Below are 12,471 nucleotides of genomic sequence, written 5' to 3'. Positions count from 1 at the left end.
TGTTGTATTGCACGAGGTGCAGGTGTAGACGTGGGAGGAATGGATGTGGTTCACGCTGCGAGAGCTTGAATCGCCGTGACAGACGAGATGATCGTAAAGGAATTCTGTTGTAGGAGCAAGTGTTAGAACTCAAGAAAAGCGACCGTAGCTGGCAGTTTGCGGATAGAGTCAGGTCCCATACCTTAGATCAATGTGTTGCAGTGCAGAACCAGAGGTTGTGGTGGAGGAGGAGCAAGAGAAGGAGGAGAGGTTGAAGACGTGGGAAGAACTGTGGATTATGAAATTATGACGGCGCGGCAGGAGGCCGGCTGCTGGCAGAAGTGCAAAAAAGTCGAGACCCCGGAGGAAGATGAGTGGAAGGTAGGTAGGAGGGGTCTTGGGCAGGCAGGGAAATAAACAAGGGCGTTGTGGTCCGAGGTGGTGTAAGTGCTGCTCTCCAGTCCCAGCGGCAGCAGGACATGCATGGGCACGGTGCAGCGTGTCTGACGGTCTTGACTGGCCTCCGAAGCTGTCGAATGTCCGCTGCTGGGTGAGCTACCAGAATGTCGGAAGGCCCTGTTCAACAAGAAAATAAATTATTTGGGTGTGTCTTGGGAGTCAGGGCCGGCAGCGTATATGGTGGGTGGGTTGGTGGTACAGGGGGATGGCCTCTGATGACGCCAGGTGGGAGCTTCACCTCACGCCCACCGCGGTTTACTGCATGCCGGCAAGGGGAATCTCGGGTCCAATTGACCTGGGGACTGGAGTCGAGAGAGAGGGACCGAAGGACAGAAGTGCAATTCGCATCGCAGGCACAAGGCTGAGGATGTTTGTCAGTTGATGGACCACGACCCATTGCCCGCCGCCTCAGTACCCTCCACAGCAAACATTCCCATCTTCCATTATTTTTCTGGGTCAATTGACGGCAGAGGCGGTGCACATATCAACGATAGGCGCACGCCGGAAGATGGTGGAAGCCATGGTGAGCGTTTGAGCGTTTGAGTGTTTGCGCGGACGATGGGTGGTGGTTGACGCCTCAGGGGGGGAGAAGTGCAAAAATGCCCCGTTTTCTCGCCTCGCTCCATGTGACTTATGCTGCTCCCATTGGAAATCCGTGATAGGCGGGTTCTCACGTCCAGTCCTGGATGTCCTCGATTGCGCGGAACGGGGTGTTGCATGGTGGAGGCTGCGCTGCAATGGGCAGCGGGCAGTGGGCAGTGGGCAGTGGGCAGTGGGCAGTGGGCAGTGGGCAGAACCCTTGGCAGATTTCCTGGAGCCTCGTGGTGTGCTGGTCGCCGTTGTTGTTGTCGTCGCAAAAGTGCAAATCCAAACTGCAAAGTGCAAAGTGCAACGAGCGAGCAAGAACAAGAACAAGAATAGAAGGGAATCAATCGCTCAAGCGAGAGAGGAGAACACCGCTCTTAAGGCCAATTCGGATCCTGTCTTCCACGCGCCGCACGCACCGACTGATCGGAGTGAAGCACTCTTGGGAGCCACTCCTGTGACGCTGAAGCAGCCATGTTGATGCTGGAGCCAGGAGCTGAAGCGGATCGCGGATCTCGGATCTGCCATTGGTTCCTCGAGCGAAGGCGTGCAGCAGCATGTTCGTGACGGGAAAACAAACCTCACTCACTGACTGACATGACGCGTGAAAGTCCGGCAGCAACAGGGACAACGAAAGAACTGAATAGCAGAGGAATTCAGAAGTGCAAGAAGAGAAAGCTGAAGTGGAAGGAAGTGTATATATGCCAGACTTCTCGTCGTGAGGCTATCGATCCTCAACGTCAAAAGACCCAATCCACAGTGCCGTTGGGACGGACACGCTTGTGCCGAGGGTGCGTAAACCGCCCTGGTGAGGATTTCCGCCCTCCTTCAAGCCTCATCCTCATCACTCATGAAGGCCTCGAGATACAAAACTCCTTCAAATCGTACTTGTATGGCTTCACACGTACGACACCAACTTCTGGTAGACACTTTGGCCTTATATATCGCCTTATATATCGAGAATGTTCGTGATGATGAAATTACTTTGTTGGCAGTACGACACATATCTCCACGGCCCCACATACCTTGGATAATGAGTGGTCCTTCTCCATGTGAAATAGAGACCGCGTCGGCAGTTCTTCCTCTCCAAGCACTCGAGTAATTGACTTTTCATATACTTTATAGAATGACTGTATGAATAATCGCTCCTGTTGTGTCATTTTAGGACAGAGTAGCTGCATGTTCGTCGCGATTATCAACTTTCTCCAAACTCCGCCAGCTAACCTTACGAACAGCACTATCCTAATTAATCTACCTAGTACAGATGCATGTATATATATATATATATATATATATAAATCTATTCCCCAGAAGATACCTTCCAACGTATGCAAGATCACTTGAGATACCGTAGCTTGGTGCACGACGTACAATCCGAGAATTCGAATTGTCCCACAAGGTTTTGATCTCTCAGAACACGACCTTCAGCCCTCTTCGCGATGTCCCTGATCTTCAGCACCGATTCCCAGCTTATATCATGATGCAGCTGCAGATGGGCCATGAAGCTCTCTTCCGAAAACTGGGATTTGCTATTGTAGCAAGACTTCAAAGCACATTCGTACTCACCGTGCATCTTCCCGATATGTTTAGCAGTACTCTCGCAGTTGTCTGGCGAAGAGAACATAGAGTCCACGCAATGCTGGTACGGACATGGATCCGTGTCGTGCTTCTTTCGTAGGTGGTTCATCAGCTTGTCTTTTCGACTGAAGGGCTTTTCGTCTGAGGATTGACAGGTGCGGTATGGACATCGAATCTTTGGGGTGTTGCCGTGCACTGAATCAATATGCCGTTGGAGATCTGCTTTCCCTCGAAAGGGCGTCTTGTGTCCGCATCCATCTCGCGTGCAGAGTAAAGGGTTGATGTGTATATTGTTGATATGGTCCTCGAACAACTTGGCAGTCTTTAGTCGGGACTGTGAGGAGCAGTTATGCCAGGTGCATTTGCTGAAGGGTTGCCAGCAGTGCCGGACATCACGGGCGTGGGTTTTGGTGTGGACTTTCCGCTCCTCGGCAGTATTGAACTCTATATGTGAGCATTGGGGCCAGTCGCAGCGAGAAGTTTTTGACGTCGTTGATGTTTCTGACGACAGGTAGCTGCTGGTGTCTGAAGCAACCGATGGGCAGTCCCAGATTGGTTGGTTGCACATCAATTCCAGATCGTGGTCAAGTATGGCGGGAGGGTAATCCTGAGCCGTGTTGTCCGAGACAATCCAGGATTCGATGGAGTCATCTGCATTGCGAGACGTGGTTCCCTGTACGAGGGATTTGTTGTCTTCTTGCCGCCGGTACGAATATGAATTGTCATTCGGAAACAAAGAATAGGAGTGATGTGTAGACGTGTAAGTGGTGGTGAAACTCGAGTCGTACCTGATTGGCCATGCCCTCTTCGTTAGCGTAATGCCTCAAACATTTCCCATCTTTCCTCGACTCACGACTCACCACGGCTCAATCTCCTCGAGATTAAGGAAACCCGGATAGACTGCCGGCGAATCAAAGGGGCTTCCGAAAAAGAGGGCATTTGCGTCGTGTGATAATTCCAATTTCGTGGCGTTTGTATCCATGTCGATGATGCGCGATCGGACGTGAAGTTGCTGGGCTGGATGCCTTGTTGACGGCGAGGATGCGGCTCTGCGAGGAATTTTGCGCACCATTTCGAGGGCAGAAAGCAGTGGGAAAGGACTCTTCTTTTATATTTCATGACAAAACCAACGTCTGGTGAAACCGGACTTCAATCTCCTGTCGTCGTCTGTTCATGGGCTCCCACTTTGCCCTTAGCCTCCTGCTCTTGGTCAAACTTTCCGAGCCTGTCCTCTTGCATCTTCTAACCTGGCCACTTTCCTTCTGCACACCTTTGTCTCTTCTTGTCTTCGAACTCGAGCCCCTTTTTTCAACGATTCGTTCTCAACATGTCGACCCTGACTGATGATCTTCAGCTTCTCTTCAGCTGAAGCCTGATACTCAGTCCTCAACAGTGTTCAGAAAATCTCGCGTCTCTATGCCCTTCTCGATGATACAGAACCCGAGAAACTTGAGACATCAAGGTCTGGTCGACTCCTGGTCTGCCAACAAGGTCATGGCCAAGTACGGCTGAGACCAGGGCGGCATGAAGCATCCAACAAGTGCGTGGAGGGCTCATCATGGCTGAGGTGCATTTGGCAGATATAAAAGGGTACCAAAAGTCTCAACTATTTCTCTGTCCCAAGTCCACAAGCTCATAACCGTGGAACTCTTCACACCAGGATCCCAAGCATCGTTGGCCACAGATCATCACTATCTCGCTTGATTACCCCGCTGTTCATACCCCACATCACAATGTAAGATTACATCCCCGCATCCTCGTCCACCTACGATGTGACGGACATTGTGCTGTGGGGAATGTGGACGCAATAATGTGTTTTCTACACTCGCAAAGTACCGTCTGTTCAACCCGTATCAACGTCGATTCTTGCTTCTGAAATGTTGCACTAAGCAGAAGGCTTCCCAGTGAACCTAGTGCTAATCAGCGAGCGGATGGTGCCAACTCTAATTTTCGTATAATCTCTTTGTTTCTCCGTCTCGAAGCATTTCTCTAGGTCAATCTTTTGTGAAGTCCTTCCTCTCTTCGCTTGGACAAAATGCTCTTTTTCCATTTGATCTATGCTTTTGTGGTGGCGAGAGCAGCAGCTCTGCCTGGAAATTCCATCAACGATTTCGATGGGTGTCAAAATACACGTGAAATCGTAGTTGATGCTGCACACGTTGTAGGGAAATTCAAGAATCTGCAGGGTGATCATTCTCAGGCGGAACAATCACTACTGTCAATGCTAATCTGATACCAGGAACCAACAATGCAAACACAGGTGGGTGATCAAGTCCACGTCATATCGAAATCTAAGTATTGACAAATTTGAACAGCATTGGTCGACGATCCGAACGACATCATTGATGACATGAAGCCAGCGATTGCGAATCTGTGGCCAGAATATGGGATCAAGCATGTTCTCATCTGTATGTCCGAAAAAGACACTTTTTGTGATTGTGTGCTGAATTATCGACTTCAATTCCAGACACTTTCCCATCTGTATTCTTGGGTTTCGGCAAGAATGGAACAGCAGGAGATGCGACGAACAATGACAATTACAACTGGACTGTGGTACGTTCGTGCCAGATGCTCATGTGTTGATGGCAGCTGATCATGGTCTAGACTGACCAGTATATCAAATTCGTGACTTCCCGTGGTGCAGTGGTAAGTGTTTTTCCCTTCTCAACTCAAATACCTCCGCTGATAGAAGTCGTGTACAGGCGTCCATCCAATTCAACGTAAGTTTCCTGGACAATCAGTGCCCACTACTCTTCTCACAAGTCAATAGGAGGCAGACGGAACCAATAGCTCTATTTCCTCGCCAGAGATCCTGGGTCAAATAGGGTATATGATCACAGATCGTTATGTGTAAATCATCCCCGCCTTTTCCAAGTCTACCTCTGATTACCTCAATCTATCAACGGTGCTCATAATTCTGGTTTCAAAGATGCCATAGAACTCTATGATTTCTATGCTGAGTCCGATCTGGTAATTACACCTCCCTTCCCAATGAGTAACTGAATGATCTGACAAAGCCAAGACGAACACGCCAACCATCGAAGAGGCCTATGAAAATTCGTTCAAGTATTTTGCTGCTTTTGCTAGAGGAGTTGCGAATGCGAGGTAGGACTCCTGAAATGTAATATGTGTGATAGTGCTGACCAACTTTACAGTACGAAAGCTGGCGTGTAAGTGTGCCCTATGCGGCTTGAGGAAAATGATGCTAAGAAAAGAAGTGTTGCATGGGGTTCGAACAGAATTGTGCCCACACATGCTAACTATAGCGTTTGTTGCCTAGCCTCATGAAGCTTCATACACTTACTAAAGAATACAGGTGTACGACCCTTACATATCCCGCTTCTATGCCGACTGTGCTGCTCAGAATGTCCCAATCAAGGCAGCAACATATCATTTCACGAACGTCCAGTTCTCATTTGATCGTGGGTCTGCTCATCTTTCCTTTATCACGTTTGAAAATTACTAACAGCAAATAGCATATGCGGTGAAGACGCTCACAGACAGATTCCGAGAGGAGATTCTCGTTCCTGCTGGACTACCCGACCTCGAAGTTTGGGTGACGGAGTACGAGCCTAATCCTAGCGGTGCCTTGCCAACGTATGATCGTCCCTTTTCTATTTCAAATACATGAAAGTCCTGACTTGGGCAGATCTGCATCTGCCTTAGCATCATACAACGACCCCGCGTGGTTTGCCGGCTTCTTACTCGGAACGGTATTTTCTCGCCTCTGCCTTCTCGCACGGTATAACTAACACCTCGCGCAGAGTATGTACGCACAAGACACCTCACTCACACAAGCATTATCCTGGACTGGCTTTGGCTATGGTGGATATGGAGCAGGCCATGCATATTTTCAGCCATGGTTCAGCCTTACGTCCAACAACAAGACAGTCCCACTCAACGCAGCAGCAGCGTGGAAATTGCAAGCAAGTCTCGTGACGAATACTTCTCAGAGATTGGATCTCCAAGGATCCAGTCCTGATGGATTCGCTGCTCTCGCGGGGGAGTCGGAGAGTGGGGAGATTGTCCAGGTCATGCTGAATAATTATCAGCTGGATTATGACATTGTGTGAGAGATTGCTGCTGTAGAGGTAAGCATCCTAAAAAGAAACTTGTCCAAGAAAATGAAATTCGATTGTCGGGCCAGGAAGGAGAACTCGGCCTTTGATTATCAGATATTGGATGCTGGACAATCTCAAAAATATTTACCAGAGATTCGATTGTCCATCAGGACTGAGAAATTTCGGCGTCTAATTACTAAGATCTGAATTCCGGACATTCAAAGCTGATAGCTTGCAGTCACCATATTTCAATACATCCACAACAGCATATCCCCTCATCCAAGATAATGGACGTAAGTGTTCCTTCAGACCTTGGAGCAATAGAAGCACTGACACAGCTCCTGGTAAAAGTGTTCAACGGAGAACAAGCCTGCTAATACACCGGTAATGCTCTGTTTGAAATACCGAGTAAGCAATGTCCTCAACCAAAGCCGAACATCCCCGCTGAGAACAGACACAGTCTGCCAGATATACGTTCAAGCCACCATCCGCGACAACCACAGCGATTCATACAGACTTTTGCTGAACAATCTTCCATGGAATAGTACTGATGCGTATACCTTGACAATCCAACGCGTTGGTGGCGGTCAACTTCATCAGGTTTACAAGACTTCGCACGGTGTTGGGAATTGCGTTGGTAAGAATTTATTAAGTATGTTTCTTGGATCGCTATTGACTAGTAACAGATATCACGGTTCCGTTTCCTGCAAATGCGCAGGATCTGGTGACGATTTAAAAGACGTGATTGTCTAACGACACGGAGGAGATAGATCGAAGGCCAATCACCAGCCTCGTGGGGCACTTTGAAGAGACTACATACAACATTGTTAGTATACAATGCACTAGAAGCTCTTGAACTTTTTCTCGACAATATACTGATTATTAATTTGACATCCCCTTGTGACTACTCAGCGATCCAAGGATGTACGATGTCCAACCATATCTGGAGGAAGCAGTGTTCAATTTGCGTTCCCTGTTCTACCTAATCGTCAATAGCGTGTTCTTATTTCATTATTTCCTTCTCATCAAAAACATACGCAAAACCCTCTATTGATTTTCTCACATGCTGATGGGGATTTCAAGTTCGTCTTTTGATCGGAATACTGTTCTGTTTCACGTGAGGCAATTCAGACCTCTAAGCGGAGGGACATCCAGGGGCTCGGCTAAGTCACAGATTGACGACCACCAAACCGACATCAGCCGCCATCGGTTCCCTCGGTATAGTCATCAGACGTTCAATATGGGTAAAAACACAATATTTCTCGTGTGACGGTCGATCGCAATCATACCCTACTTTCAGCAGGCACATATAGATCCGAAACTATAATCTCCCATTTTCATTTTGTGATCATTTTCGTCTTCATCTTTGAGCTGCTCTCTCTCTTCCTCCCTCTCTTTCCCACCCAACAAAATGCATTCCCTCCTCCCCCTCATCTCCCTCTGCGGCCTAACAACATCCCTCTCCCTCCCCCGCTCCCCAGCATCCCGCACCATGATCCCCTCCACCAGCTTCGACACGCAATCCGACTTCGACGCCTCCTGGGCTGACCTGTACCCGTGGGGCAGCGACCACAACGGCGGTGCGCGGATGGAATCCTCGAAAATCGCCATCTCCTCGGGCGTCCTCACATTGACCGCCTCTCCCGCCAGCGGCGAGAAGCCCGCTTCCTCGGGCGGGAAATCGATTCCCATCCATTATCTATCGGGGACCGTACATGCGAAACAGCATTTCAACGTCTCGAGAACGGGAGGGTACGATTTCTCCGCCGAGTTCAAAGCTACGACGACGAAAGGGACGTGGCCTGCATTCTGGCTGACGGCGGTCGATGGGTGGCCGCCGGAAGTCGATATGGCGGAGTGGAAAGGCAGCGGGAAGGTGAGCTTTAACACGTTTAATACGAGCAAAGAGGTTGAGGCGAAGGATGTGACGTACGAGGATGCGGGGTCGTGGCATAGTTTTAAGACGGAGGTGAGGGATGAGAATGGGCGGGATTTGGCGATTACGATTTATATGGATGGGAAGGAGGTCACGAGGCAGGTGGGGAAGGATTTCTTGGGGAAGCCGATGTATTTGATTATTGATTTGCAGATGGAGGGGTCGTCTGGATCGCCTGGTCCGAAGGATGGTAAGTTCCTTTTCCAATCTCGAATGGCTGTGAGGTGATGTTCTGACCCAGCTATTCTAGACACGTTGTTTCAGGTCCGGAATCTGGAAGTTCTGAGCTACAATCCTTGAGAAAAAAAATAGAAACATGATTTGTCAATGAAAGTTCAAGGCCACGAGTAAACAAATACCTTGTACTCGGAACGGCGTGGCATAGTGCCGTAATGCCTAAAACGAAGGACATTGAGGATAAATCTAAGCGAGACTTCCCCTAATTAAGCGAGCCACAGCTCAGGACCAACCCCGCATCGCGGCTCGACCTGAGTCTGATTCCGAGATCATGTACCTGCAGACAATCAATCTAAACTTTGAGATATGGTCTTGGACTATAAAGACCTAAAAATGCCTACCAATCGAGCGAATTGTCCGTCAACTGACATTTACAACGAAAACGGCCAGCCATTATGGCCAAGTTCAGCATCAAGACTTTGCTGTTCGCCTCATGGATAGCTCTCTCTTCAGCCCACCGAAAAGACTCATCACCAATAAAATGCCCCATAACCCTCTGGGGCGGCGTCCCCTCAAACGCGACTCTCTCCCTCTTCGACACGAACGCCTCCCCATTCAGCCCCAACTACACCAAAGGCATGAACCTAACCTGGTCCTCGATCCTCCGCTTCCCCTCCGTCAAGCCCTCCCGCTTCGATCTCCCCTCCGACAAAGCTATCGAAGTAACCATCAACGACAGCTCGATCTTTCTTCCCGGGGGCGGAAAACCGCAAATCGGGTTCCGCCGCGCGGGGCTGTTGATGGGGAATGGTTCCGACGCGAGCAATGTGGGTGTGAAGACGTTCCACTGGAGCGTAAGGCAGGATAAGGAGATGAAGATGAATTTGACACATGAGTATATGAATGTGTGGCACGAAAGGAACGATTATGCGGGGAATCAGTTTTCGATTAATGCGGGGGTCATGTTGGTGCAGGATAAGCCGACGGATAGTAATGTGTCGACGACAGGGCTGGATAGGAGGTTGTGGAAGATTTTGGATCGGGATAACGATGTGGTTTGGACGACGGAGATTGATTGGGATGGTTGGCAGAATTTTGCTGTGACGTTGGATTATGGGAATAAGTGAGTTCTTGAAAAAAAGGAGAGAATCGTGAGATACAGACTGATTTCGCATGAAGTACTCTCCAGGTATACTATTCCTCGGGACAGGAGTCGCTGAAGGCAGTCACAGATCCATTGCCAAATGATAACAGTGGTGGTGGACAGTACCAGATTGGTATGGCAAAGAAGCCGACCGAGACGTTAGGTGTTGTATATGATGGCTTCCAAGAAAGTAACATTCATGAAGGGCAGATCTACGGCGGCATATTTGTTGAAGATAGTAGCGGTGGCTGTATATCGAAGTAACTACGCCGGACAAACTGAAGTAAGACACGAAAAATCAAAGTTGAAGTAGGACCCAGTTTGAAAACATTGCATTATTTGATTGTCTGGCTACTGAAACCCGACCCGGAGTTGTGTAAGTCGGGAAGGGGGGCTTGAGCATCAGTACGACATGCAACAAAATTGGATGATGGCACTCTTCAAGTAAACTTTTTATGCCCAGAAATGCGATCATATCCAAGATAAACCATCGCGTTCGTGTAATGCAGACCCTATTTTCCTGCTAAAAACTTCATCTCCTCCACCTGGATGTTTCCGGAGCTATCCACGAGCACAATTCTGTTCTTCTCGATCAAGGTCCATTCTTTGTCCTTGTATGTTGTTGGCTCGCTCGCAACAATGACATGTTTCCCATGATCTCCAGATTCTTTCCTCGCATGGGGATTGTGACCCTCCATATGCTTGCCTTCCTTCTTGTTTGGTCCATTAGGCCCAGCAGGTCCCGAGGGATGGTCAGGAAATTGTCGATTGAGGGTCGCACCTGCAGTGGTAGAGTAGTAGAGTGACGGGGGCTGTTCAGTAGGATGATTCCTGACTCTGCAAGCAACGAAAGATCGACCGTCCGTAACGGCGATATTGAGATCATTTGGCTCCGCTGCTTGACCAAAGTTTTCTTGCTGGATCTTGATAATCGTAGAGATTGTCCTTTCCAATGCAGACTGGATCTCAGTCGGTGTATGATAGAGTCCCCAAGCCTTTGGTATCTTCTCATCGTCCGCGGTTGGTTGGGCCTGCTTCAAGTCGGGCTCATCTGGACAGAGATATGACATTAACAGCGCAGCGATATGCTCGGTGTCTGTACCACCTTCAATATGCTCGTAAGCTTCCTGGGTCATCTCTTGACACATCTTCCTCTTGATTTTGGAGAAGGATGAGATGTACCCATTATGCATGATTGTGTGAATTCCAAAGGTAAAAGGGTGATTGTTGGTGGGTGTAATGGCAGTCGAGGTTGCAGCCCGAATGTGTGCAAAAAGAACATTGCTGTAAGTGTTTGCGGCGAGGCTGCGGAAATTGCTGTCGTGGAGGGGAGGTTGAATGCTTTTATAGCAAGCAGGATATAGGGTAACATTTCCTAAGCCGTGGGAGAATTTTGAGTGTGCATCGCTGTAATAGGCCATTCCAAAGCCGTCTACGTTGAATAATCTGTTCCGTTCGGTGATTTCGGCTTCGGTGGTAGGTTCTGCATGGACAGCTGGGTCATGGGAGAGGAGCTTCGGTAGGTAATGTTCGTGAATTTGTTTGCTCAGGGAATGGTTAGGAGCTGCGAATCGGTCAGAAGAAGCCCAACAGTTGGAAAAGGGAGAACCCACTGACGAGCACATCTTCAATGAGACATGGCTCCGTGGCTGAGATGTATGCAAACCAACGACACATATTTGCAGACTTAGGTAGCTGGAAGTTTCAAGGCGGATTGTATTTCACGGTGTCCTTGGGAATTGGAAAACAATGGAGGTGAATGAAAGTAGGGAAAGAGAAAAAGAAAACGAAGATGTCCTTACCCTTTGTTCCGCCTTCATCCACCTGCAGGACATCAGGACATCACGAACCAGCAGCTCTTGCCAGACTGCAGTTGGCCCCGTTCTGCGCAGAGAGCACACTCCGGCCTCCGTAACCTTAGCTACCCCGCGCAATTTTGGAGGCCAGACTGGAAAGTCGCCTGCGCATCACAGCTATCGCACCTCTCTATCGAAAAAAAAAATATATATATATATCACTGTGAAATGGACACCCAACCTCTTCGAGTTGTTATCCGCGTCTGCGTTGCAGACATTCCAGGAAATCGACTTGCGCGTTCTCATCGTCTTGGACGAGACTTCTGCTCGGAGGTGCTTGGTCGGGAGTTAAAAGAGCGGTAGGCAGAAGGCTTTGACTATGTACACATTCTCCCGAACTTTGACTCGACAAATCCTGTGAAGGCTTGGTTTCTCTTTGACTTCAATGCTACAAAGCAAGTCGATAAATCACAATTAAGTGCTACAATTCCTCATAAAGTTTACCACGCTACGAGGCTAAATGATTCTTGGTCAGCCCCAAAGTAGGATGCTTGGTCTATTGTTGATGTATAGAAGGATATTTACTCCACGAGATCACTGGATCGAAGCCGCAAGGAAGTACTGCTTGATGTACACCTGGGGAGGGAAGAAACCTTTAGGTACTGTTGGCAGTTGAGACGTTATAGTTAGATGCAGGCAAGGGTGAAAGGAGTGAACATCAAATAAGGTTAAGTTGTTGACCTTGGGCACAAATGT

The 12,471-nt window shown here is 48.8% G+C and overlaps 5 protein-coding genes across 5 annotated transcripts; 4 read left to right on the top strand and 1 right to left on the bottom strand.

The window, feature by feature from the left end:
* Window positions 1–285: 285 nt before the first annotated feature.
* Window positions 286–1,898, top strand: LY89DRAFT_725816 (uncharacterized protein; the record flags this gene model as incomplete). Its single annotated transcript, XM_018219007.1, has 4 exons — window positions 286–360; window positions 447–529; window positions 792–961; window positions 1,101–1,898. 4 exons carry the CDS (start codon window positions 286–288, stop codon window positions 1,502–1,504), a joined length of 732 nt encoding a protein of 243 aa, XP_018061655.1. The 3' UTR covers window positions 1,505–1,898.
* Window positions 1,899–4,636: 2,738 nt separating this feature from the next.
* On the top strand, window positions 4,637–7,398 carry LY89DRAFT_742942 (uncharacterized protein; the record flags this gene model as incomplete). The annotated part of the gene is made up of 18 exons (XM_018220897.1): window positions 4,637–4,787; window positions 4,841–4,861; window positions 4,917–5,009; window positions 5,069–5,154; window positions 5,206–5,247; window positions 5,304–5,321; window positions 5,372–5,444; window positions 5,531–5,571; window positions 5,624–5,706; window positions 5,757–5,771; window positions 5,820–5,868; window positions 5,918–6,023; window positions 6,078–6,198; window positions 6,251–6,314; window positions 6,366–6,670; window positions 6,901–6,955; window positions 7,014–7,299; window positions 7,349–7,398. 18 exons carry the CDS (start codon window positions 4,637–4,639, stop codon window positions 7,396–7,398), a joined length of 1,659 nt encoding a protein of 552 aa, XP_018061654.1.
* A 599-nt stretch (window positions 7,399–7,997) lies between these two features.
* On the top strand, window positions 7,998–8,918 carry LY89DRAFT_725813 (glycoside hydrolase family 16 protein; the record flags this gene model as incomplete). The annotated part of the gene is made up of 2 exons (XM_018219006.1): window positions 7,998–8,788; window positions 8,863–8,918. Exons 1-2 carry the CDS (start codon window positions 8,074–8,076, stop codon window positions 8,916–8,918), a joined length of 771 nt encoding a protein of 256 aa, XP_018061653.1. The 5' UTR covers window positions 7,998–8,073.
* A 312-nt stretch (window positions 8,919–9,230) lies between these two features.
* On the top strand, window positions 9,231–10,183 carry LY89DRAFT_660564 (uncharacterized protein; the record flags this gene model as incomplete). The annotated part of the gene is made up of 2 exons (XM_018212557.1): window positions 9,231–9,898; window positions 9,955–10,183. 2 exons carry the CDS (start codon window positions 9,231–9,233, stop codon window positions 10,181–10,183), a joined length of 897 nt encoding a protein of 298 aa, XP_018061652.1.
* A 266-nt stretch (window positions 10,184–10,449) lies between these two features.
* LY89DRAFT_631361 (N-terminal nucleophile aminohydrolase) lies at window positions 10,450–11,752 on the bottom strand (the record flags this gene model as incomplete). The annotated part of the gene is made up of 3 exons (XM_018211274.1): window positions 11,533–11,752; window positions 10,611–11,483; window positions 10,450–10,577 (listed from the first exon to the last, which is right to left on the bottom strand). Coding segments are annotated over exons 1-3 (1,065 nt in total), but the record flags the coding sequence as incomplete, so codon positions are not given.
* Between the last annotated feature and the right edge of the window lie 719 nt (window positions 11,753–12,471).

Source organism: Mollisia scopiformis (assembly GCF_001500285.1).
Source record: "Mollisia scopiformis unplaced genomic scaffold LY89scaffold_37, whole genome shotgun sequence".
Taxonomy (NCBI): Eukaryota; Fungi; Ascomycota; class Leotiomycetes; order Helotiales; family Mollisiaceae; genus Mollisia; species Mollisia scopiformis.
Note: the sequence above shows the minus strand (reverse complement) of the source record. Positions and strands in the feature narration are given on the sequence as shown.